Source organism: Cryptomeria japonica, chromosome 8 (assembly GCF_030272615.1).
Source record: "Cryptomeria japonica chromosome 8, Sugi_1.0, whole genome shotgun sequence".
NCBI classification, from domain to species: Eukaryota; Viridiplantae; Streptophyta; class Pinopsida; order Cupressales; family Cupressaceae; genus Cryptomeria; species Cryptomeria japonica.
This window is the reverse complement of record NC_081412.1, coordinates 442,745,780-442,770,364: the sequence shown is the minus strand read 5'-3', so window position 1 is coordinate 442,770,364 and position 24,585 is coordinate 442,745,780. Positions and strand designations below refer to the sequence as shown.

The 24,585-nt window shown below is 36.7% G+C and overlaps 1 protein-coding gene across 1 annotated transcript in view; it reads left to right on the top strand.

Moving 5' to 3' along the window:
• Nucleotides 1-24,585, top strand: part of LOC131052328 (uncharacterized) — a 123,147-nt gene that overhangs the window by 81,869 nt on the left and 16,693 nt on the right. Inside the window, exons 2-5 of the mRNA XM_057986966.2 lie at nucleotides 17,383-17,851; nucleotides 18,057-18,176; nucleotides 18,317-18,370; nucleotides 19,418-19,581. Of these exons, the coding sequence (XP_057842949.2) occupies nucleotides 17,383-17,851; nucleotides 18,057-18,176; nucleotides 18,317-18,370; nucleotides 19,418-19,581 (807 nt within the window). The remainder of the gene's footprint in view (nucleotides 1-17,382; nucleotides 17,852-18,056; nucleotides 18,177-18,316; nucleotides 18,371-19,417; nucleotides 19,582-24,585) is intronic.

The window sequence follows — 24,585 nt, the reverse complement described above, 5'->3', positions numbered from 1 at the left end:
TTTATGAATATCGCCCTGGTCCTTGACTGAAGGACAGGAGCGAACTTTAGTCTATGGTGCAAATCCTCCATCATATTGATATCAAATTGTCTTCAAGGCGTAAAATGGTGCCCTTTATTCCTTCTTGAACGTTTGAAACGAACGTGGCCTTCAAAGTTTAAGCATATTTGACTATTTCGCTCTGGTCCCTAGGAGAGGGACAGGAGCGATCTTGGGTAATTTCATCACTTTTCGCGGTCCTTGTAACTTTGTTTCTCTTCGAGGCGTTCCAAACATCATTGCCCCCTTGTACCTTGGCCTGGAGTGGTTTAAACTTGGAGGGGAATATTAGATAGCCTTGATTTCGCCCTGGTCCTTGACTGAAGGACAGGAGCGAACTTCCATTTATAAGCTCATTCGTGCTTTGCCAACTTTTAAAACTATCTTCAACGGACTCCTCATGCTCCCTTTCACTTATCTTTGACATGAAACTTGCTCCAACCTTGTGAAAAATTCGCCTTAGGAGGAAATCGCTTTGGTCCCTGGGAGAGGGACAGGAGCGCCTAGGCAAATATGGGCTTCATTTGGCGTCTTGCAATCTTCAAAATTGTCTTCAATAGATTCGTTATGCTTTCCTTTGCTTGCCTCAAACTTAACACTCACTTGATCTTCGCCCAAAACTTGTCTTATAAGGAAAATCGCTCTGGTCCCTGAGAGAGGGACGGGAGCTATCATTAAAATTCGCCCTAGTCCCTGGCAGAGGGACAGGAGCGATTTTGCTTCTAGGGCCAATTTTCTTCATGATGGCACTTTCAAGTTATATTCAACTGATAAAATGTACCTCCTTTGTTCTTCTCAAATCGTGAAATCGTTCAAATCTTTCAAGGACAAGGCAATTTTGGATTTTAAGCTCCGGTCCTTCAGTGAGGGACAGGAGCGAACTTGTCCTTCTAGCACATTTCCTTGTTTGCAAGTTTCTTCAAATTATATTCAATGGACAGAACATGCCCTCCTTTATCTCTTCCAATTCGAAAATCGTCTTGGTCTTGCAAGGACAGTGAAATTTTGAGAAACAAGCTCCGGTCCTTCAATGAGGGACAGGAGCGATTTTGTCCTTGAGGGCAAATGTTCAACTTTTCTTCGCAAACGACTAAGTCTGGACGCTCCATCATGTTGATTTCACCTTTCATCATGTCCTTAACGCTTTAGTTTGATCAAAATGAGGTTAAAATGGCCTAGGCAAGTCACTTCGCCCTGGTCCCTGACTGAGGGACAGGAGCGATTTGGCCTCAAACTTCAAAAATTTGCCATTTTGAGTCTCAAAACTCTTCTAAATCTTCAAACCACGTTCAACTACATCTCTTGGCGACCCTGCACAAGACAAATGAAACAAATTAATAACCAAGATGCATAAAAATATGATTTTCGCCCTGGTCCCTGGCTGAGGGACAGGAGCGATTTGCTTCCACAGGCCAAAATATCAAGATTTTAAGGCTTTAGTCACTTCACAAGGAAAAATTAGGCCATTTCCAATGCTCGGGATCAATTATTAAAATTTCCAAAATTTGGTCAAAATCATTCAATCAGACAAAATTCCATAATTCCATCATCAATACTTAGGCAAAATTTGGACTCGCATTCAAAATTCCAACTAAACCTAGACAAACTCACTTCATTTCAAAATTGCATCTCACGGGAGGAAGCTCAACAATCACTCAAAAAAAAAAAGGACTGGACTCTGGCTTGAAAACATCAAAATGGAATCCCTAAGGCTTGACCCCAGTCCAGACCACTGACTCACTAACCCAAAACCCTAAAAAGGCAGAGAGAAGAACGAGCAAAACGAGCAAAAAGAGGGGGTCCCCATTTTAATGGGGCGATGTGTGAAATGGTCACAACAGGTAGGTACATCGAAGTTTGTGCCACCTTCCATGAGTTAGGTACATTGAACCTGGACATGCTGAGGTGGACCACACTGACTGGAGAAGTGATGACTAGGATGCCACCTCATTTGACACTTGGTTGATACTCAATTTGGTAACATTGAGAAGTTAGCCTTAATTAATTCTTCTGGAACTATCTACTTCTTCAACGAACCCTTTGCTCTGACTTCTTGTGTCCTTGATTTGCAGGATGATGATGTACCTCGCCTTGGAACGCTGGATTGGAAGAGGTCGCCCTTATCCTGATGATGCTGGATCGAAGAAAGTCATCCTTGTCGATGCTAGGCTGGAGGAGGTCGCCCTTGTCCTTGCTTGATCGTCCTTGAGGAGACCGTCCTTGATTTGGCTTGATTTTCCTTGAGGAGAACCTTCCGACTTGTAGATCCTTCGAGCTTGGGAGTTGCCATCTTGATACCTACACAACATTTTACAATTAATAATATATCTTGAAGTGTAGAAATTAAACTTAAAAGGAAGATTTAAGATTTTAATTAGGAAACTTCATGATAAATTTTGAGTTATCATTTCCTAATTTAGGATTTTCAAAACAAAACGCAAAATTTAAATCTTCAAAAATGGTGCCAAGGTGATTACGCCATACCTCCACTTGGGAATTAATTCTAAAAATGATGCAAAAATAAGTTGAATTTGCTAGGCAAAATGTAGATCAAGACTCCCTTTAGCAAAATGTGCCTCCTTTAGTCTTCACAAGCATCAACTCCACCACCTTAAGTCTTCAACACTTGAGGAAAATTCGCTCCAAATAGGCCAGCTTTCGCACTTCTTCTTTGCTTCTCCAAATCGCACTTGAAACAATGAATGAATGATTGATTAAAATCGCTCAACACACCTCTCTTATATGGGCGCTTACCTCTTTATTTTCACATAGGCCGACTTGAAAAATAGGCCAAAAAAATTAAATAAAAGGAGAGGCCGACTTGAAAAATAAAACATTAAATAATATCCCAAGCGCTCCAATTTTATTTTTAAAATAATAATAATCATTAATTTTAAATGCCTTTATAATTAAAAATTTTGATTTTTTTAAGGCTCAAAAATTAATTTTATTAAATGCCATGCGCCTTTATTAAATGCCAATTTAATTTCAAAATATCTCAAGGTTTTATCGAAATTGGCATTTAATGTGTTATAGATGACATTGGCGCCTAGGCATGGCAAGATAATGGACATCAACAAGATCGCTCTGGTCCCTGGGAGAGGGACAGGAGTGCCTTTTCATTTTAGCCTTGCATTTCTTGTTTTTTACGTTCAACACTTCATCCTGGACGTCCAAAATGGGATTTTCATTCATACCTTTGAGTTTGATCTATTCAATTTTTTGAATGAATGCTCCTTAGAACCATTTTCGCCCTGGTCCCTTGGTGAGGGACACGAGCGATCTCACCTTTTGCCCTTGGTTTTTGTCTTTTCCAATCGCCAATTCAAGTTGTGAGGTAGGCAATGGTCATTATTGTTTGTTCTATGCATGCTCAACTTGCTTTCCAAGACAAAAATGTTCCTTCCAGAGATTATCGCCCTGGTCCTCCAGTGAAGGACAGGAGCGATTTTTGGTTTTGATCCTAAAATTGTTGATCTTTGGGGGCAATTCCTTGTTCATCATCTTCGAAAGGCATTTCTCACTTTGCACAACCCTTGCCTAGACATGGTTTCGGAAGGAAATGATTGATTTTATAGAAATCGCCCTGGTCCTCCAGTGAAGGACAGGAGCGATTTTTAGTTTTTTCACAATCCTTTAACCACATCGTCATCTAATTTCCTCCAAGGCATAAAACATCATTCTCTATTCCACCTTGAGCCTTAGAGACGAAAGTAACATTCCAAAATGTTAGGCATTTAGGCAAATTTAAAGATTTCGCTCTGGTCCCTTGGTGAGGTACAGGAGCGATTTTGCATTTATAAGCTCACTTGTGTTTTGCTAGCTTCGAAAATTATCTTCAACGGATTGATTGTGCCTTTCTTCATCCACCTCAAATGCGAAACTTGCTTTCCTTTTGCCAAAAACTTGTCTTGAGGGAAAATCGCTCTGGTCCCTTGGAGAGGGACAGGAGCTTCATTTGAAAATCGCCCTGGTCCCTGGGTGAGGGACAGGAGCGTTTTAGCCAATTTGGGTTGATTTCCTCCTTTGCGAATTGTTCAAGTTATATTCAACGAACAAAACTCACTTCCTTTGGTCTCCTCAAATCGTAAAATCACTTAAACCTTGCGAGGATAATGCAAATTTGGAATTCAAGCTCTGGTCCTTCAGTGAGGGACAGGAGCGAATTTTGTCCTCCAGGCCCAAATGCTTCACTTTTCACCATGAAATGTCTTTGCTAGGGAAGATATCATCCTGCTACATGCCATGAATAAAAGCTCAAGTCCAAGAAAGGTCTAAAAATTTGTATATGAATAAAATCGCTCTGGTCCTTCAGAGAGGGACAGGAGCGCTTTTACCTTTCTAGACAAAAACTCCATCATTTCATCGTCTTTGATCAAGTCTGGATGCTCTATCAGGCTCATTTTGTCCTCCATCATGCCTTTGATGTCTCAATTTTTCCAAACAAGGTCAGGAATGACTCCACTAAGCCTTTTCGCTCTGGACCCTTGGTGAGGGACAGGAGCGATTCGCCTTGGACCACTGGAGAGGGACACTCTGGATCCTCATTGAAGGACAGGAGTGCTTTTTGACTTTTTGAACTCTCTATCAGGATAATTTTTATGGAATATAACATTTAAGTATAAGTGACATTTCTTATACTTTAAGTTATATTCCATATATACTTTCAGGATGTTTGAGAGTGGTTTCAGACCTTCAGGAGTTATATTGCAAAATCTAGTTTTTGGAGGTTTTTCAGTTTCCAGACTTAGTCAAATTTCAGGATCAGGACATTCCAGACTTAGCCAAATTTCAGGATCAGGACTTCAGACTTAGCCAAATTTCAGGACATTCTAGACTTAGCCAAATTTCAGGATCAAGACATCACTCAAGCCGGACTTGCTATCCATGTGATCCCCTTGGCGACACTCAAAATGCAAAGGCTAACTAACAAAACCCTAAAAGACCAAAAAAACAAACCCTAAAAAGCAAAAAAAGCAAGGGTCCCCATTTGCAATGGGGCGATGTGTGAAAACGTCACAACACTACCCCATAACCAATCATAGTTTAGTTTGATAAGAAAACCTAGAAAGAGTGCTGGTAAACTGCTCCGCCCAACTAAGTCCAAGAGCATGCAGCATCCCACTAAGACAACTCGTCCCTTGGCCCACAAGCGGCAAGAACGTCTTGTTGGTGTGTGTTATATGACACGCCAAACATAGAATAAAGATGCCCAAATGACACTCTATTCTCTCTTGAATAAAATCACTGTGTATGCTAAGATTGCAAAGAAGATCATATGGTGATTCCAATGTTTATACTGCGAACTAGCAACTTTAATGTTGAATATAGCTTCTTGGGTGTTGTATGTTGGTAATCCAAGGGGGACTTGTGAATTTCAATTACAATGAAAACTTTTTGCTTTGTTTTTTTGGGATTTTCTCAATTTAGACTTTAAAAAAGGGTAAAAGGGAAAGGGTTTTAGGAATTTTATACTACTCCTAGGAATTTAAGAGACGACAATGATTGGGTGAAACTAATAACCAGGCTTTGCTTCGCCACACTAGGACAACTACACAAAGTAGGTGCAATCTTCAAGGGTTGTGCTTAAGGCTTTCATACTATGGATAATACCATCAAAATGAACAATATTTATCCAAAGCAGAAGTTAAACATCCACAAAATACGGTCAGGCTAACTTTACATAGTGAACAAAAATCATCTGTTCATCAAAAGTATGAGCAACAATTTCACCAATCAATACTATCAAATCTTGCATTCATTTAACAACTCTGTAAAGCAAATTCTACTCTAAGGTGAAGAAAATATGAAACTATGCAACCATGTGATAACAATAGGAATTCAAGGCAATACAAATGAACTTTTATTATCAATGTAGTTCTTAGCAACAATTTTACAAATCTCTCCCATACAAATGAGAGAAGAGGGGTTTATATAGAGTTTTGAAAATAAATGAAAGGCCCAAATCAAATAGAGATCAACGACCGATATTAAAGCATAAATAGCCTAATTAGGGTTTCCAATAGTTATCTGATAAGAATAAATAAAATAAAGACAAGTGGCATGGGGAGCCTTCTTCTAGAGGGATGCATCCTTATCCTCTTCCTACAACAGCATGTTCAATGAACCTGGAAACAAGAGGATTGACCTCTTCCATTGTGACATGTGGCAGCACGTTTATCTTGAATTCCATTACGTCCAAGTCATCAACATATGTGGCAAAAGCATTCTCCCATTCCAATTCTTGTTTCTGAAAGGAATATCTGATGGAAAGGAAAATTGATGCCTTAGTCAAATTTTGTTTAAGGATTGGTCCTGTGACAGTGAAGAAATTCTCTCGAGCTTTGATCCTTAGATTTTCTATACGCATTTCATTTTCCTGAATTGTTTATTTCCCAAGTATATCAGCAGCCACAAGGAAAATCTTGTTCTAAATCTCTTTGATCAGCTACTCAATTTTGACACCATCAACTTTTACCTTTTCCAGAACTTCACTTCTTGCAATTAATACCCAATACTATGTGTTGAAATCATGTACAGCTCCAGCTGCAATCACCTGCCCATCTATTAATTCCTGTTTGGGAACTCCTTTCAACACCTTTAAGCATGGGATTATTCTATCTTGAATATCATGAAGATCTTCCCACACTTCTGACATGTCTTTATGAAAGGGCGTCGGGTACAACATTGTTTTTTCCCTTCATGTACTTGACATTGAAATCATATGCTTGTATCTTGCTTACCCATTTTTGTTGTCTATCATTCAAGTCCTTTTGGTTTAGGAAGAATCTCAGAGTATTATGATTAGTTTTCAATACAAATCTCCCACATATAGGTATTGCTTGAATATTGCTAAGGTATGCATGATTGCGAGCATTTCCTTGTCATAAACGGAACACGTTCTGTTAATTTTGTGGATCAGAATTAAAATTTATCTTCTTCTATGTATTATCTATCATTGAATTGTTGTATAAATCTGATTGTCTTCTTTTATGTTGCAAGAGAGGAGGAGCATTTTTATTTCAATGTCCATTCTCACACATTTCATTTGGTATATGTAGTGGGCTGGGTACGGTCAAGCGATGCCTTGACCGGCCATGTCTTTTGGACATGGCCGATCAAGACATCACTTGATCGTGCCCCCTCACGATAATAAATATTTGAATGAGAGACTTCATTTATCTCTCATTCAATCATTTATCTTACCGAGGCTATCATGCATTAACACGTTCTTTCTGTTTCTTTGAGTTTACTACTTTTGAAGGCTATGGGGTGCTTGTTCTACATTAATACTGCTCCAATGCCTTCCCCTAAAGCATCACAATTCAATTAAAAAGGTGAAGAGAAGTCTGGTATTGCCAAAACAAGACTGGAACTCATTACCTCCTTAAGTCTTTCAAAGGCTTGTTGTGCCTCTTCATTCCAAAAAAATGCCCCTTTATTGTTTAAGTCGGTAAAGGGGGTAGTCAATTTTGAAAATCCTTTGACAAATTTCTTGTAGTAGCTGCAAAGTCCTAAAAAACCCTGGAGGTGTGTTAAAGTTCTTGGTTTTGGCCAACTTCTTATGGCTTCAATATTTTTCTCATCAACATTGACTCCTTGAGCATTGATTTCGTGCCCTAGATACAAAATTTCTTCCAATCCAAATTGGCACTTGGATAGTTTGGCAAGTAGTGAATGTTGCTTGAGTATTCTTAGCACTTCGTCTATGTTTCTTAAGTGCTCCTCCCAAGTTTTACTATAAATTGGAATATCATCAAAGAAAACTAAGAGGAATTTCCTTAGCTGTCCCTTGAAGATGTGGTTCATACATGATTGGAAAGTGGTAGGGGCACTTGTCAGACCAAAACGTAGGACAAGAAATTCGAAGTGACCAAAATGGCATTTGCTAGTCCAAAAGGTTTAGGACAAGGAATTCAAAGTGACCAAAATGGCATTTGAAAGCTGTTTTGGGTACATCTTCCTCCCTTACTCTAATTTGATGGTATCTTGATCATAGATTGATTTTTGAGAAAAAGGTTCAGGACAAGAAATTCAAAGTGACCAAAATGGCATTTGAAAGCTGTTTTGGGTACATCTTCCTCCCTTACTCTAATTTGATGGTATCTTGATCATGGATTGATTTTTGAGAAATACACATCCCCATGAAGTTTGTCGATTAGTTCATCGACCCTTGGGATGGGGTATTCGTTTTTGATGGTCTTTTTATTGAGTGCCCTATAATCAATGCACATTCTCATGGTGCCATGTTTCTTTTTCACAAGTACAACACAAGAGGCAAAAGGGCTAGAGCTAGGTTGGATATGCCCCATTTCCAACAACTCTTTTATGGCTTTTTCAATTTCTTCTTTATATCTTCGAGGATGGCAGTAAGGAGTGGTAATAACAGGTTTTCCCCCTTCCTCTAACTCAATGGAATGCTCAAAGCCTCTCTTTGGTGGAAGTCTTGGAGGAATGTTACTAAAGGCCTTCTTATGTTTGTTTAATAGTGGTTGTATGTCAACATGAATTGATTTTCCTTTGGTGGATGACATAAATTTTGACAAAATTTTTGGGCAGAATAACAGAAGCAAACAAACATTTTACACATAATATTGTACTTCTTATTTTCCATTCAATACATATTACATATATATAGGATTATCATATCCTATTTTGTAGGAGACTCCATAAACGACTCTCCTAAATATATTGAGCTGTTTTAACAACTCAACATATTCGTACCCCTAATACAATGACCTATATAACAAACTATAACAACTCTACTAAATTATTATTTTATGCATGCTATGATGCAACATTTCCAACAGTGGAGGATTTGTCTAGCATCAAACATTGGGTGGCCCATTCTATTTGTCCATGCCTAAAATTTCTCGTCATCCTTTTGTAGGAGACCACTCTTGGTGAGCCATCTGATAGTCCTTGCAAGAGGACTTCTTGTCCCTTGTGTTGCCAACTTTGGGAAGTCTATGTAGAAACATCCCAAAGAATGCACCAAGGGGTACCCAAAATCACATTGGTATCCCCCATATTTACAATGTAAAAATTGTTTTTGACTGGGTGTTTACCCAAATTGACGTTTAGTGTGGGAATTTTCTTCGAGCATGGAGTAGTAGATCTGTCAGCCAAGGCTACTTTAAAGTCTTCTGTTTCTAATTTTATTTTTGCAACCAAGTTTTCATCAATAAAATTGTGGGTTGCTCCACTATCTACAAGGGCTGTTATTTTTTTCCCCTTAATAACACCTTGAATTTTGAAATGATGATGCTTGAATGTCTTTGAGATAGAAGCCAAGGTTCCATATTCCTCTTCCTCTTCATCGCAACTCATTTTCTTGCTCAGGTTTTCTTCTCTTTCCTCCCCTACTTTGTCATTAGATATTGCCTCTATATTACGAGCTTGGCTTCTTTTCCCACATATGTACCCTCATTCCCATTTTTCTTTGCATTTGAAACACAAATTTCTTTTTAAGGTCCTTTTGATTACAATTATGTCCATTCCTCCATTCCTCATTGCATTTGTAACACAATTTCTTCTTTCTACCCTCTTCTTGTTTACAAACATGCCCATATTCCCATTTCTCTTTACACTAGAAGCATAATTTTTTTTCTTGTTAGTTTGTCACAATCATATCTTGAAAGAAAGGTTCTTTTATGCCCTTCCTTACTATAGATAGTTTAATCTTTTGATGTTGTGTATTTAGAGTATCCCTTTTCCCTTGTTTGGGTAGTATCAAGTTGTGTGGATTTTAGGATTGCCTCTTGGAGTGTGGTAGAGTCCAAGGCACCTACTAGGTCATGGGTGGTATTTGATAATCCCTCTATAAATAGGTAGGTGAGCCTTTTCTTGGATATTCCGGGAACCATAACTGATAGTCTTTGGAACTCTAACACATAATCTTCAATGGTTCCTTCTTGCTTTATTCTTTTTAATACTTTGAAATATCTTTTGGGATGGTTTTGGTCAAACCTCTCAATGAGTTTTTCTGTGAAGACATCATAGGTTTTTATGCTTTGATGGTTTTGAGTGACTAAGCCATGGTGCCACCAATCATGGGCAACCCCTTCTAGGTGCACTATGGCAAATTTGACGGTGTCTTCCTCTAACATGGGATTAAGAGATTAGTAGGTATCTAGTTTTTGGATCCATGAATGGGCCATGACATTACTTGACCCATCAAAGTTAGAGATAGTCAATTTGCCTACTTTGTATTGTAAATTTTGATTAGTTTCATTCCTCTCCCTTCTATGGGTACTTCTTGTCCCGACTTCACAATATACTGTGAATGGGATGCTGCTCTTGACTTCAGGTTCAAGCCTTGCATATGCTTCAGCGAGTTCATTCAAATTAGGATTGGGTGTGTTAATCTCCTCTTCCCTCGACGACCCTTCCCTAGGTAAGAAGGAATGCAGAGTTATTCTTGGGGTGGATTCTAATGTAGTTCTATTGTCATTTTCAGATTGGTTAGGGGTGACATCTCTCCCATTTCCCTGGTTGGGTCTAAGAGTACTCATGGTGGCTTTTATATTTTGTAGGGTTTGAAGAAGGGCTTGAGTTTTTTGTTCATTTTACTCCATAAAAACCCTCAATTCATGTTCCATTTGTTCACTGTTTGTGTTGTCTTTGCTTGTTGAAAGTTTCTTCTTTTCCCTTTCTAGAGCCCTTAAAGCCCTTTGACTAAGTTGCATCAACTACTCTCCATCCCTCAGGGTAGTAGAAACGATGCTCTGATACCAATTGTAAGTCCCCAAGTTGGGATAGACCTATTTTTGCTCAAATTGACAATTCCAACAATATAATTTATCTTTTAATAATAACATACTAGAGTAACTTCATCTAATCATTAATAAACTTAAGAATCAATGAATAAATGCACGAATTAGTGAAAAAATACATCATATGGAATGATAAACATTATTACTAGCTAACTACCCCATAACCAATCATAGTTTAGTTTGATAGGAAAACTTCGAAAGGGCGTCAGTAAACAGCTTCGCCCAACTAAGCCCAAGAGTGGAGTGTCCCACTAAGACAATTCCATCCCTTGGGGTGGCCTACTCAACTTAGGGGAACCGGTAAACTGTATCTCCCTAGCTTATTTCCATCAATTTCACATATAATTGATTATATATATATATATATATATATATATAAACATAATTCAAGAATAAATCTTATTAGAGTCATATCTATGAATGTCTATAAGAAAACTGATGTATAAAACACTTAGATCTCATACCAATTACTTGTATAATGCACAGTGGCTGTATGCTTGAATGTTATTCACTTATTTCATATCTCTACTTGATCGATGCCTGTCCTTGAATGCTGGATTGGTCCTTTAAACCCCTCCATCAGTGGTGGAGGGTCATGATCATTCCTACAGATGTATTTGACCGCTGCCTCTTCATAACTAATCCTTTGCTTTTGAGACGTTTCGTTCTATCTTAATGAACTGCTCGCCTCTTAACACCATTTCTTATTCCAACCAATTATTTGTTACTAATTAGATGAGATAACTGCCGTTAAGGGGAGAATGATCCACATAGGTAAGTATTATTATATACATATAGTATTTTCCTTTCTACATGGTCTGCCTTAGTAATGCGGACTGTTGCTAGAATTACAATTTATGTTGAGGGGAAATTGCAAAGTCCTACTTATTGTAAGACAATTTCTTGATTGCTAAATATCCTCTATTCATTGTTTGGTCTAATGCCATGGCGGGGGCATGACAAATAGTGCATAAAGTCTTTCTTTTCCATAAATAGGCATTTAATATTCCAAAATAACTGGTTGTCAGCTTATGGAACAATCTATTCATAGCAGCCAAACTTTTCATAAAAATTAGAGTTATATCATAGTAAAGGAGAATATTAATTGAAATGAGTCCTCGACTTCTTAATTAGTAAGACACTAGTTTTGAATATAACAATGTATACCAAACCTCTTCGGTCCCTTCTCTGTAATCTAAAGCAAAAGAGAAAGAGAGAAAGCATCATCCAAATAAATTCTACCCTGCCATGAAGCTATAGGATTCTCTGTGCTACCCCATGAGAGGAGCCTGACTCATCATGAGTAGTCTAGCAATCCTGTAATGTTCCCTTTTCCACTCTAGTTTGTTTTGGGGACTATTGGCCAATTCCAAGACTTGTTGGTCAGTCAGAGGAAGAATTAGGGTTTCCTATTTTCTAGGAGGATGTTTTGGCATTCTTGGTGACTTGCATGTTAGAGTTTTACAATTTTGATTTTGGATTCCTTCTGGGTTTTCAGAAAGCTTCGCAATGATGGTACATGCGTAGCAATCAGTGGAGTCTGGTGTTGGCGGCAATATTGTACATGAAAATAAAACTAGTTAATTAAGTTGTAATTGTGTTGGTTAGTTGGCAACCGAGGGGTGGTAGTTGCAGTGCAACGGTTGGCGCTCGCATCCCCTCGGTATCTTTATATACTTCCGAATGTAACTTGTGGAAAAAGAAGATTATGAATGGAATAACATCTCTTATACTTGTTTGATATCTATGGCGTTATCATTCTGCATTACGTGCTTTATGTTTTAGTAAGTGGGGGCGAGGACAACTCATTTTTTTGGGTTTTTCCAAGCTTTCAGAGAGCTTCGTGATGGTGTGACATGCAAATGAATCTGAAGACTTTTTTGGACTTACTATTTTTAGTAAGTTGTGACGACTGCTAAGAATGTGTTAAAATGCATATGGACACACTTACTATTTTTAGCAGTATGCTATTTTTAGTAAGTACTATTTTTAGCTGGTAGCAGGTTTGTTTAGATGGCTATTTCCGACAGGTCAGTTTGAGCAGTTGGTCTTCCAACATTTTTTGGAGCTATTTTGGCAAGTATGAGCTTATGTTGGGCAAATTCATGGTTGAGGAAAAATATTTTATAAGTGAATTATTAATAAGGCAAGATGGACGCCTAATTTTATGAAATAATTCACTTATTTACTTGGACGCCATAATGCACTTTATTGATATTTTTTATAAAGTATCATTTTCAAGATATAAGGTGGGTGTCCATTTTGGAGATATTTCATTTAAAGATTATAACCTTTAAAGTGTCAAGCAATAGTTGTTTTTGGCGTCCCTTTGGAGGAATATATGATTTAAAATAAAGACAAATATTATATTGCTTTGGGCATCCAAGTTGGCATTTGACTTCATTTCATTTCATGTCAATTTGGAGGGAGTTGAATCTGAATTTGAATTTGAATTTGGAGCTTCAAAGGCTATAAATAAGAGTGTTGGGCTCTTGTTTTTGGTATCCACTGCTAATATAACAAAGTGTTGTCGAAATTATTCCAGACTCTTGCTTTGAGGGATGCATACCTCCTAGTGCCTTTAGTTTCGTGCTTGAGAGATAGCACCTAGCTGAACCCTGTGACTGTTTCTCATCTAGAGGAGCAGATTGAGCTCAACGAAGATGAAGATATTTGTGGTTTTTTGAATTTTGGAGTGTGTTTTTCAATTTTGGAGTTTGTTGGTTGCATAGAGCTGAAAGAGAAATTCATTCATAACTCTCTGGGAGTTCAGTCACCGCTTCTGGGTATTTTTCCTATGTCTTCCTTTGTGTTAGGCGACTCATTTTGCTAAGTTGCATGGGTTTTGGAGTTGATTTGGATTTTCTAGAGAAAATTGCCCTACTTCCCAGGCTGTACCATGCTGGAGAGTGTATTGGAAAGTGTGCAATGATGATTTGATCCAAGTTGTAGTGGTCTGTTGGTTTGGGAGTGGATGCCTTGTCTCCTGGCCCCCTTTGCATTTGATTTCACATCATTCGGAGCTGCGTGGACGAAGTTATGAGCATTTAGGTGAATTCTAGTCTTGCTGGTCTGTATTTTCAGATTGTTGTTTTTCATATCAGACCTGGTTTATTTACTTGTTTAAGTACTTTTCATATGCTGGATAGTTCTTATTTGTTAGAGGATTGATTCCTAACATTTTGGTGTGTCCGGATATCATTTTTCTATTGTAATTTGCAAGCTAATGCTCTCATTGTAACGTTAAATTCAGTAGTACTGATCAGCCTTTATTTTGTTGCATTTTACATTTTGTATCCCCACTGAAAAGTGGAAGAGGATGGCCTAGTTGCCTATTTGTTACTTTCAGAAGTTTTCAAAGTCCTCCCGCTAAATAAGTGGTTGAGTGATCTATTTCTATGTTTGTAATAATTGTCCTCCCGCTAAATAATTGGTTGAGTGATCTATTTCCATGTTTTTAATAATTGTCTTCCCGCTGAATAAGTGGTTGAGTGATTTTACTTTCAATATTGTAGTAGTTGTCCTCCTGCTGGAAAGTGGTAGACTGATTTTACATTGAGTTGTTCTTGCCCACTGAGTAAGTGGAAGGGGTTGGCTTGCCGCCCAACATTGTACTTCAGTTTGTCTTTGGAGCTAACGATCCCCTATTCTCCGTATGCTCTCACCTTCCCATATTGGGCTCTTGGTGAACAAAAAGTGGAAGGGTTACCTTTCAGCAGCATTGTATTTCACTTTCCTAACCTTAACAGGTGCTTTGATGTGTTAAAAAAATAAAAAAAAAGTAAGGGGGACATTTCAAATCCATGGCCAAGATGTGTGATATCTGTGCAACCATGGAATAATTGACACATGCAACCTATAAATGCCTAAGCACAAATATCTATGCATATGCCCCTTTACCCATGAAGTGACTCACTTTAATTCAAACAATACTCTCTCTAATTATTTGAATTAACTAATTTGGCCAAAGCATTTATTGTTTATTATTTGTTCCTTTGGGTCCAACTTGAAAGTCACTCAGCACACCCTTTTAACTCATGCTTTAACATGGAAATATAGTTACCCATGGTTATCATTATGCAAGACCCTATAGTTTAAGTAGTGAGATTGAGAGATTTAAACCCTTCCATACAGCATTGTTACTTCTTCAGTGTATCCCCCTTCTTGTGGCCTTTCCAATATCATTGGAAGCTCCAACTTTCTTGGCCAGCGCCACCCTTGTCAGAATGTTCAATTATTGACATTATGTTTAGGGGATCAAAATGAGTCCGTTGATGCTTTTTGAATATATTGAACTAGTATGTAATTGATCTGGTGTGTGCTTCTTAAACAGGGAAAACTAATGCAGCCTGCGGTTGAATTTAGCTTTCATGCATGATGGTGATGGGGTCACTGCTCCATTATTGACACAGCATGGTCGGTAATGCTTCAATCTTCATAGCATGCTCTGCAATATATAGTGTCAACAGTCTGGCAACGCTAAGGTATCAATCCTCCAGATGTAGGCTGTGAATGGAAAATAAATCCTTTCCATGTCTAGTGCACCACTTGAACAGCAGATTGAGATGTAATTCTCCAGCAAACTACCTGGAAAATCTGAATAAGATCAGTGATGAATGCAACTGCAATTCCTATGTAGAATTGCTGAGGGTGTGGTGTTTTGTTCTAACTTCAGATCTTGTAGTTAAGGGGTTTGTCCTCAATTGCTTAAATACTCGATTTGAACCAATACTGCAAAATTAGAAAAATTCGATGACCAAATAAAAAATAGAAGATTGCTCATATACCTTCCTTGGATTGGGCTCATAGGCCCAATTTTTGCTCCAAGACTTGAAATTGTTTTTACTTTTTATGATTATATATTTTGTTTAATTTATTATAGAAATTTAGTGTTAAAAAACATTTTTAATCAATAACATAATAGTGTTAAAATTGCCTGAGGAAAGGTACATGACACTATACTGCTGAGCATATATAGTCAACCTCATTATTTTGCATATAATTTTGCTATTCTTTACAAATATGCAAACTATTGAATGCTTTGCATTGGTTTGAAGATATAATATTGTAAACTTGTTCATACATTTAGGGGAGAGGGACCAGTAGTCGTTAGGGCTAACTTTGTCAACATGTAGCCGTCACATGGAATATCGTAAGACCTCCATTTTTTTTTTAGAAATGTAATATGGACACTTAACTATCTACAACTAAGGTTTGAAGGCGTGACTCATCAGGCAAGTCGTCAAAATAACACATCTAGTGCAAAGTGTCAAAAAAGTGACTTTTTAAAGATTCGACCAAAACTTAATCTAAAAATCCCTAGTTGTTGAATAAAAAAATATCATTTGTAATTAATATAATATCGTATTTTTATGTAAAATATAACTTATATGAAACTTAAGTGGACCAAATGCCTATTATTAATCATAAATGTGTGTTATCTCTAACTTTTATATCCAACACCAAAGGACCAATGGTTGAACACAAAACAACATATTATGATATAAAATAAAACTTATATGAACACAAAAGGACCAATTGTTGAACACTTAAATCTTTGGACAATCCCTCACATTTCATGGAGAAAAGCAAGGTATTTATTGTGTTCACCTTTTATATTTGTGATAAGACAAATTACTAATATGAAATACTCCAATGCATATACATTGCTACCCCAATAGTTGTACACATAAGAATAATATTTTTACACTATGATAACAGTACTTGTTTAAGTGAGTATCTTATTTTATAAATGACACACTTATAGTGGATAGCTATGATATTTTATTTGAAACAAAAAATATCTATTTCACTTGTAATTAGTGTATTTATGCCTTTTTTATATAACATTTATAGGCTCTCTTATGTTCAAGTATTGGTCCATTTTGATCAACATTTGGCAATTTTTTATTTACATGTGGATTATTTATTTACATTATATAGTATAAATATGTGGCAAGGCTGGATATTATATGCACAATTGCTATAACGACTATTGGACCCCGTACAACTACTGGTCCCTCTCCCCTAGAACATTTAAAACAACCATTCAATTCATGCTAATTGGATCATTGGTTGTGAGTTGACATTCTTAGATTTGTATTTAGCTATAATCTTTTCTTGCCTAGTCTCCTTAACATGTAAAATCTGGGTATTATGGGATGAACTATTTCTTCCATCCCTTGAACACCCTTACTTTGTATGGAGGGAAAATAGAAACTTAACAATTTATTTGCTGAAAATAAGGCAAGGTTTTAGATCTTTTTCTTAGGTGAGATAAAATGCAAATAAAGTTTCTTTTGGAAAATTAACACTATGCAAAATACTTCATTTAATTAACATAATGATGTCAGACCATATAGAAAGAGATGATAACATTTCATGTTTTATTTCCTAAAGATACCTCTAAACTTGGTTTGAAATACTGGCCCTGATATTTTTGACAAACGGTGTTCTCTCCAACATGCACACCTCTTATTAAAATGTTTAGTATTGTAACATTCAAGGAAGTTTTCCCAACCATGAAGTGAATATGGTACTGACTCATTACCGATTTCTCATTTGGTAGGTCAATATGGCTTTACCAGTCAAGGGATGCTGTTAATATTCTCAATTCTCCAAACGTGGGTTGTTTTCTATCACATTATTTCAAGCCAAGGAGTTCCCAAAGGTGTTCTGAAAATATTGGTCTTAGGATTGTCTCAAATCAGTCATTCAGAAGGATAAATGCTTCAAATTTGATTAGACGACGTCACATATCACCGGCAGTGGATCATTTATCTCCAGGACAAAGTGATTTGAGGGTGAAGGTGTTTATAATTTCTGATTTGCATACAGACTATCCAGAAAACATGGCTTGGATACAAGGACTTTCAACTGTTGCATACAAAAGAGATGTTCTTATAGTTGCAGGAGATGTGGCTGAAAAGTTTGAAAATTTTATTTTAACAATGACAGCCCTGAAGGAAAGGTTTATGTATGTCTTCTTTGTACCAGGAAACCATGATGTCTGGTGTCGCAGGAAACATGAGGCATATGTAAGATCTTTCTCTTCTTGGTTGAAAAAGCTATTGAAGCTATCTTGCAAAGAAAGCAACGGTGCATTGACTTGAGAGAAGAATTTTACTTGGAAACTTTCTTCCTGGATTAGCATATATATTAAAGTTTCTTTCTTGCAGCTTATGTTCCAAAATTTGGGTTTGCAACTATGTATTACTAAGAAAATAGCTTTGAATATTCCAGGGTGACTCTGTGCAAAAACTGAGTGCATTACTGGAAACATGCAATGCCCTTGGTGTGGCTACTGAACCAAAAATGATAAATGGAGTAGGGATTATTCCCCTTTTCTCTTGGTATCATGAGGTAACCATGTTCTGTCTCCATTGTTTTCAAGGTTCTTTCCTGTGATCATAGAGATACATTGTGAGCAAAGATTTGCAATCTAAGTTGTTCTTCAAATAAGAAGTATATCTATGCTAAATTGCTTTCTATTTCATTTGCAGAGTTTTGACAAAGAGATCGACATAACTGGTTTTAAGATTCCGTCCTTGAAGATGGTATTATCTTACCTTATGTTAATATGCTTTGATGTTTGCTGAGATTGAAAAAAGATCACTTGCTGTCTTGTAGGATTTTTTTCGAGATTCTTCATAGTATTAAATTTTTTTTCATCTCAACTAGAGGTCTCATGCCAAAATAATTTTCAAAGTTTAAGCATCTCCAAAGTTGCTGTGAACCTTTTTGGTAAAGGAGCTAGTTTCTGTATGTTTTCAAAGAGTAAACTTGTGAGTGAAATTTCCATCAAAAATTACTTGTATTGTAAAATAAAAAAAACTGTAAGAATCATTTTTACATGCATTGCATTTTGGAACTTTGTTATGAGTTCACCTTTTGTGGCTTTCTTGTTTCTCTTCATGGAAACAACTTTCTATTTGAGTATCTTGTTTTGGTAACAAAGCTATTAATGGGTGATAATGTTACTCATCGTAAAAACTCTTCCTCTTCTGCTGTGTGTTGGTCTATCTCATTACTTAGAACACATGTATTGGTAAGCATGTGATATAATTATTAATAAGATTTGTTATCTCTTGTTGACAGACTGTGGTATTTTAAAATGCTATCTTCTATAGTGTACATGAGGTTTTCACAGTCCATTAGATCGATAGTATGAGCCTTTGGAAAAAAAAAAGTGTATGTATTGTTTACATACACAAATTAATATTATATTGTATAATTATATTATAGATTTAACTGTTATATTTAACATAGTAATTATATAATAATAAACTAATATAATTTGAGGTTATAACTGTAGATATTGTTTTTGTACTTTGGATTATATTTTCTGTACTACTGCTCTTTTCAACATGTCTGGAGCTGATAAAATGTACCACACGGTAGAAATCAGTGGAAGTTCTTAAATTGTAATCCATTTCAATAATTTCAGTGGATATGGATCTCAATATGAGCTATGTAAGACTGTTCATTATTAGCAATGAGATTCAAGAATATTCATTAGTTTTGGTTATTCTAATTTTAACATCATGTTACTGTGGCAGTTTTCTCTCTTTTTTAAAGAAGCATGCTATGTTTGTTGTCTGCAGGCTTGTAAGGACTTTCACGCTTGCAAGTGGCCATCAACATTATCAACTTCCAGTCTCTCTCTCTCTAGATACTTCAATGAACTGAACTATAAGCATTTTGATACAATTCAGGAGATTAAGGAAACAAGTTCCCAAGTGATCACCTTCTCTCATTTTCTTCCTAGGTAATATGTTAATCATGAAAGGTATCTTTTGAAAGAGATAATGTTTCACAACTTCTGAACTGCTCTAAATGGTGATGATGAAAACTCTCATGTTTTGGTTTTAGATTTTGTTCCTTTTACCTTATCTTCCTGACATTTTAGTGCTCTTCATTGTACATGATATGTATGTGATTAATGGAGGGCTGAAATGGTGCTTATTAAATCTTTTGTTTTATTCATGTTGAGGTTTCCAGTTTCTATTAGTGACTCATATCAATGTTGATGAGGTTTTCCTGATCTAATAGAGCTACAAATACGGATTAGATATTCAATAGGACACCATTGTTGGAGTGATTCATATTGGCTTAAGGTGTGAACAATGTTGAGGTTCAACTTGCTGTGTACCTAGATAAATTATTCTTGATGGACGTAATCATCGTGCATTTTCCTCCCATATGGGTATGTTGTTGTCTAGAAAGTGGGCAACATCTATTGAAGGTAGCATTCAAAATTTCAAATGGATTTATTCTATGCTTCCATCCATATGCATGGGGTAAATGTCAACTTACACAGAGAACAAAAGGTAATGGACAATGTGGAGGATAGGTACAAAATCACCAATGATATAAATTTCTTTGATGCTGTTATTAACCATTTCATTGGTTTTTGTGATAAACAAGAGGACAAGAAGGTTGATCTCATCCCTCACCTTGCTGGTGACAAAAATTGTGAATGATTTATAGGCCATGTTTTTTGATGCTTCTTGTTCAAAGGATGGTTCAGGTGCAGCGGTTTTCTTAGTTTCACCAAGTGGTGAATTGGCCAATTTTTCATTTAAGCTAACATTTCAATGCACAAACAATTTTTTTGTGTATGAAACTTTATTGTTAGGGCTCTACATTGCTCATAGGCATGGGATTAGGTCCTTAAGCGTTCAGGGAGATTTAGAGCTGATAGTGCAACAAGTAAAGAACAATTAAGCTGCCAAGGAAAAAAGATTTAAGACATACAAAGATGCTGTTTTGGATAGCTTGGAGCTATTTAATGCATTTGGCATCGAATGGGTGGATAGGTCAACAAAAGTAGAGGTTGATGCTCTAGCAGTTGTAGCATATACATATGATTTGGAGGTTTTTTCTCCCACATATCATTGCAATGTGGAGATTCTCACATGGCCAACTATTCTATACAATATTTGCAGTTGGCAATAATTTGATGATAGCCAACAAATTTACAGTTTCCTCAACTTTATGTATGAATTTAATAGTCAACTCATGACTGGCAACCTATGGTTGAAGTTGAGGATGGAAAAGAAACATTGTTTAGGAATGATATAGTGCAATGAAAACCAACACTCTTCCTATAAGGCTTGTTGCATTAGAAAATTGTTTGATAGTGGACATCATTGCAAGAACATGAGAAAGTCAGTTCAAAAAAATGATGTTGAAGGTGCAAACTTGGGAATAAAGGCAAATCCCTAAATGATCTATGTAGGGAAGAGATTGGAGCTTGCAGAAAAAACAAATGTTGATAGCTTTTTTGAGAAATTTCAGAAAGTATTTTGCATGGTCTTACATGACCTCAAAACTTATAGGGAAGATCTGTTTCAAAATGCTATCACCCTCAAGCCAAATGCAAAACATTTTAGACAAAAGTAAAGACCCACAAATGTTCTTTTAAATCATTTAAGTCAACTTTTAAAATGTTTTGACCTATCCCTGTAGGGTTCGCCTTCTTAATAGCATACTGTAAGGTACTTGGATCAAATGCTTTGACCTATCCTCGAAGTGGTTTTGTCAACCCTTCCACAAATAGAACAATCAATCTGTGCTCAGAACATCGGTGACCATAACTGACAGTTTCTGAAATTTGGATACATAGAAGTCAATCAATTCTACATGTTTCAACTGTGCCAACTCTTTGAAGTGCAGTTCCGGATCCTTTTTATCAAACCTTTCAATCAATCTTTTATGTGAAATTTGCATAAAAAGTGATACTATCATGCCCCAAGATCACTAGACCATGGTATCACCACTCATAAGCCTCCGCATCCAAATGAAGTGTAGCATACTTAATGACTTCTATCTCTAACATGGGGTTAAGTTGGAAATATGTCTAATTTTTGCACCCACGGACAATAAACTTGTTGGAACCATTGTAACTGGGAATGGACAACTTACACACTTTACGCTGCAACTTTTGGTTAGGTCCTTGTCCCCTATCTCCTTTGGGCCTATTCCTATACCTCACCTAGAAAAAATATGCTAAAGACATGGCTGCATGAAGTACCTAATGATTGGTATTCCCTCAAACAGTCCACAAAACCTTCACCACCTCCTTGCTGTCCTACTTGTCCTTTTGGCGGTGCTTATAAGAAAGCAAGCGTTAGAGGTCTATGTGTTGTTCTACTGGCTGCCCTGGAGTTGTTGTTAGCTGGGATATTAGTGTTACTTGCCTCTACATGGTTGCCACTGTTTCCATTATTGCAATTATTACCTGCATTTTTTGGTTGGCATTATCGTTTTGCATCATCTAAGTGATCAATTGAACCAATTGTTGCTGCCCTCTAGCCAAGTCATTTAAAATTTGCAGAGTACTAGGGTTTTGTTGATTATCCCTATCACCCATGTTCCTTGCAGCTCTCTCAGTAAACAAATCTGCAATAGGAATTTCCTCTTCAATCTCTGGCTTCTTTGGTAGATTGTTTGCCCTTCTAAAATAATACCTCTGTAAACCCTTTGGCTGCATAAGAAATTTCTGCTGAAAAAAATTGACTCTAATTCCCACTAGCTGCCAGGATTCTCTGCTTTTATTCCAGTGTAATATATTGACCAAATTTATGATACCAAATTTTCACAACTTTTACAAGTTTTAATGCAGAGACAGTTCATCAAACAGTTCGTATCAGGATGGTTTAAGACTACTTTCTTGCTTGTTTTGGAGAAATACTATCATTTATCACCATAACATTCACTCACTCATATTCAAAATAGTTATACTGCATTTATACAAGAATTCATTGCATGATATGGCCATATAGAGATATTATAAATCGCTTAGCATTGCTGTTACAAAGATACACAGTGGTATCTTACAGCAGAATTATTTTCATCAGAAAATTCAACATTAATAATACAAATGCTAACCTGGAATTACAAATGGCACCCCCCCTTAATTTTTATTTATTCCACACACGGTATGTGTTGATGTGTTTTTTATGCACTATTGAACACAAAATAAAATACTAAGTATTCTATCCTCTCTTGAACAAAATCCTCCCAAGTGCTAAATTGCGTGATGAAATGGGGTGACTCCAAAGTTCCGAATGTCAGGTCTTGACATGCTCTTGGATAGACTTAGTGTGTATGATGCTATTTTGCTGGACTCACAAGGAGACTTACATTGATACTTGAATGCTTGAATGTTGCTGGAACGTGAAAACTGACTTGATTTGAAAAAAAAAGGAAAAAAGGATAAAGGGTTTAGAAAGCTGACCTAATCCTAGGAATGCAATAGCGATGGACAATCTCTGGTGAAAGTCAACTAGACTTTGCTTTGCCATGCAAAGCAATAGCTCCACAAAGTTTAGTGTGATCTCCTAAGTTAAGCGTATGATGTTCAAATCACCACCACGAACATAAACACCATCCAGATGATGCATATCAATGAAGAAGTAGCAATTGAAGTTAAGCTTGGATAGATGAGTTCAGTTGACTACGCAAGATACTTCACAATCAATGAAATATTAGTAATATGAACATAGGAGCTTCACCATCAATCAGGCACAAAAATCTTTCATCCATTTAATTACCATCATCTAATATGAGGATCCAACAAGAAACTATGCAATTATGTAGAAGAAACAACACATTCCACCATATCTTCAATGGAAAGGATGTTTATTTATAAGGTTGGCAACAATTTCTGCCTACTCCTACTCTACTTCTAATTGCTGCTTGCTATTTGCTACTTTATACTAACTAACTATTTGCTATTGACCATTGACCTTTACAAATAAAGTAGAGCCTTATATAGTGCTCTCATTACAGCGAGTGGCTCAGATTGATTCACAATCAATGGCTGAGATCAAAAGATAGAAACTCTAATTAAAGTTTGTTACACCCATTACAAAGCATTTAATGCCTGACCAATGATGAAATTACAAAATACAAGACACATGTCCTTCCTTGAATTTCTGACCAATAGATGATGAAGGTAGGTATCTCAAATTTTGTGCCCCCATGTGGATGAGTTAGGAATATTGAATCTGCATGCCCTATCTTGGAATGATGTGATTGGATAAGGGATGACTGGGCACCACCTCAGCTACTTGCTCCTCGTAACTCATCGCAAGTTGTAGGTAATTGAGGCATATCTCTTGATACTTAACATTTCCAAGCTCAATCATGAATGAGACGAAGGTAGGAGATATTCCCAAAGCCAAATACTTTGATATTTCATTTTCATTCATTTTTTCTTTTCTCTTCTTGATTTTTTCTTTTCTTTCTCATCTTTTCTTTTTCATGATATTGCTTTCTTTTCTCATATTTTTCACACTTGGCTCGTAAGCAATGAAGCTCACTTGGGTTTGAGAATTATGGTGGCATTGAAGCAAGATTTTAGATTTTTCACTCGCCACGACTTCACCTGATAAGCCACAATGACTTAGAGCAATTCATTAAGTGTGTGAAATATAGTAATTGAAAGATGTTGATATCAAGACACAATAAGTGATTTCTTCCGAGTCGAGTACGAGTCCTAACCAAATGATGAAGCTGAAGAGGAACAACCTCGGATTTTAAAGCACTTCATAAGTGGATATCCAAGAAATGGACCGAACAGGAGATCCAAAATGTGCCAGCGTTTGAGAAAACAACACAAACACCTTTCTCACAAATGAAGGCTCCACTTAGGATGCCTAAACTAAGCAAAACAACTAACCAAAGCCAACTAAACTAGAGCAAAGAAAACTAAGCTAAAGCAAAGTAAACCAAACTAAACTATATGAGCCTCCTAATAACTATG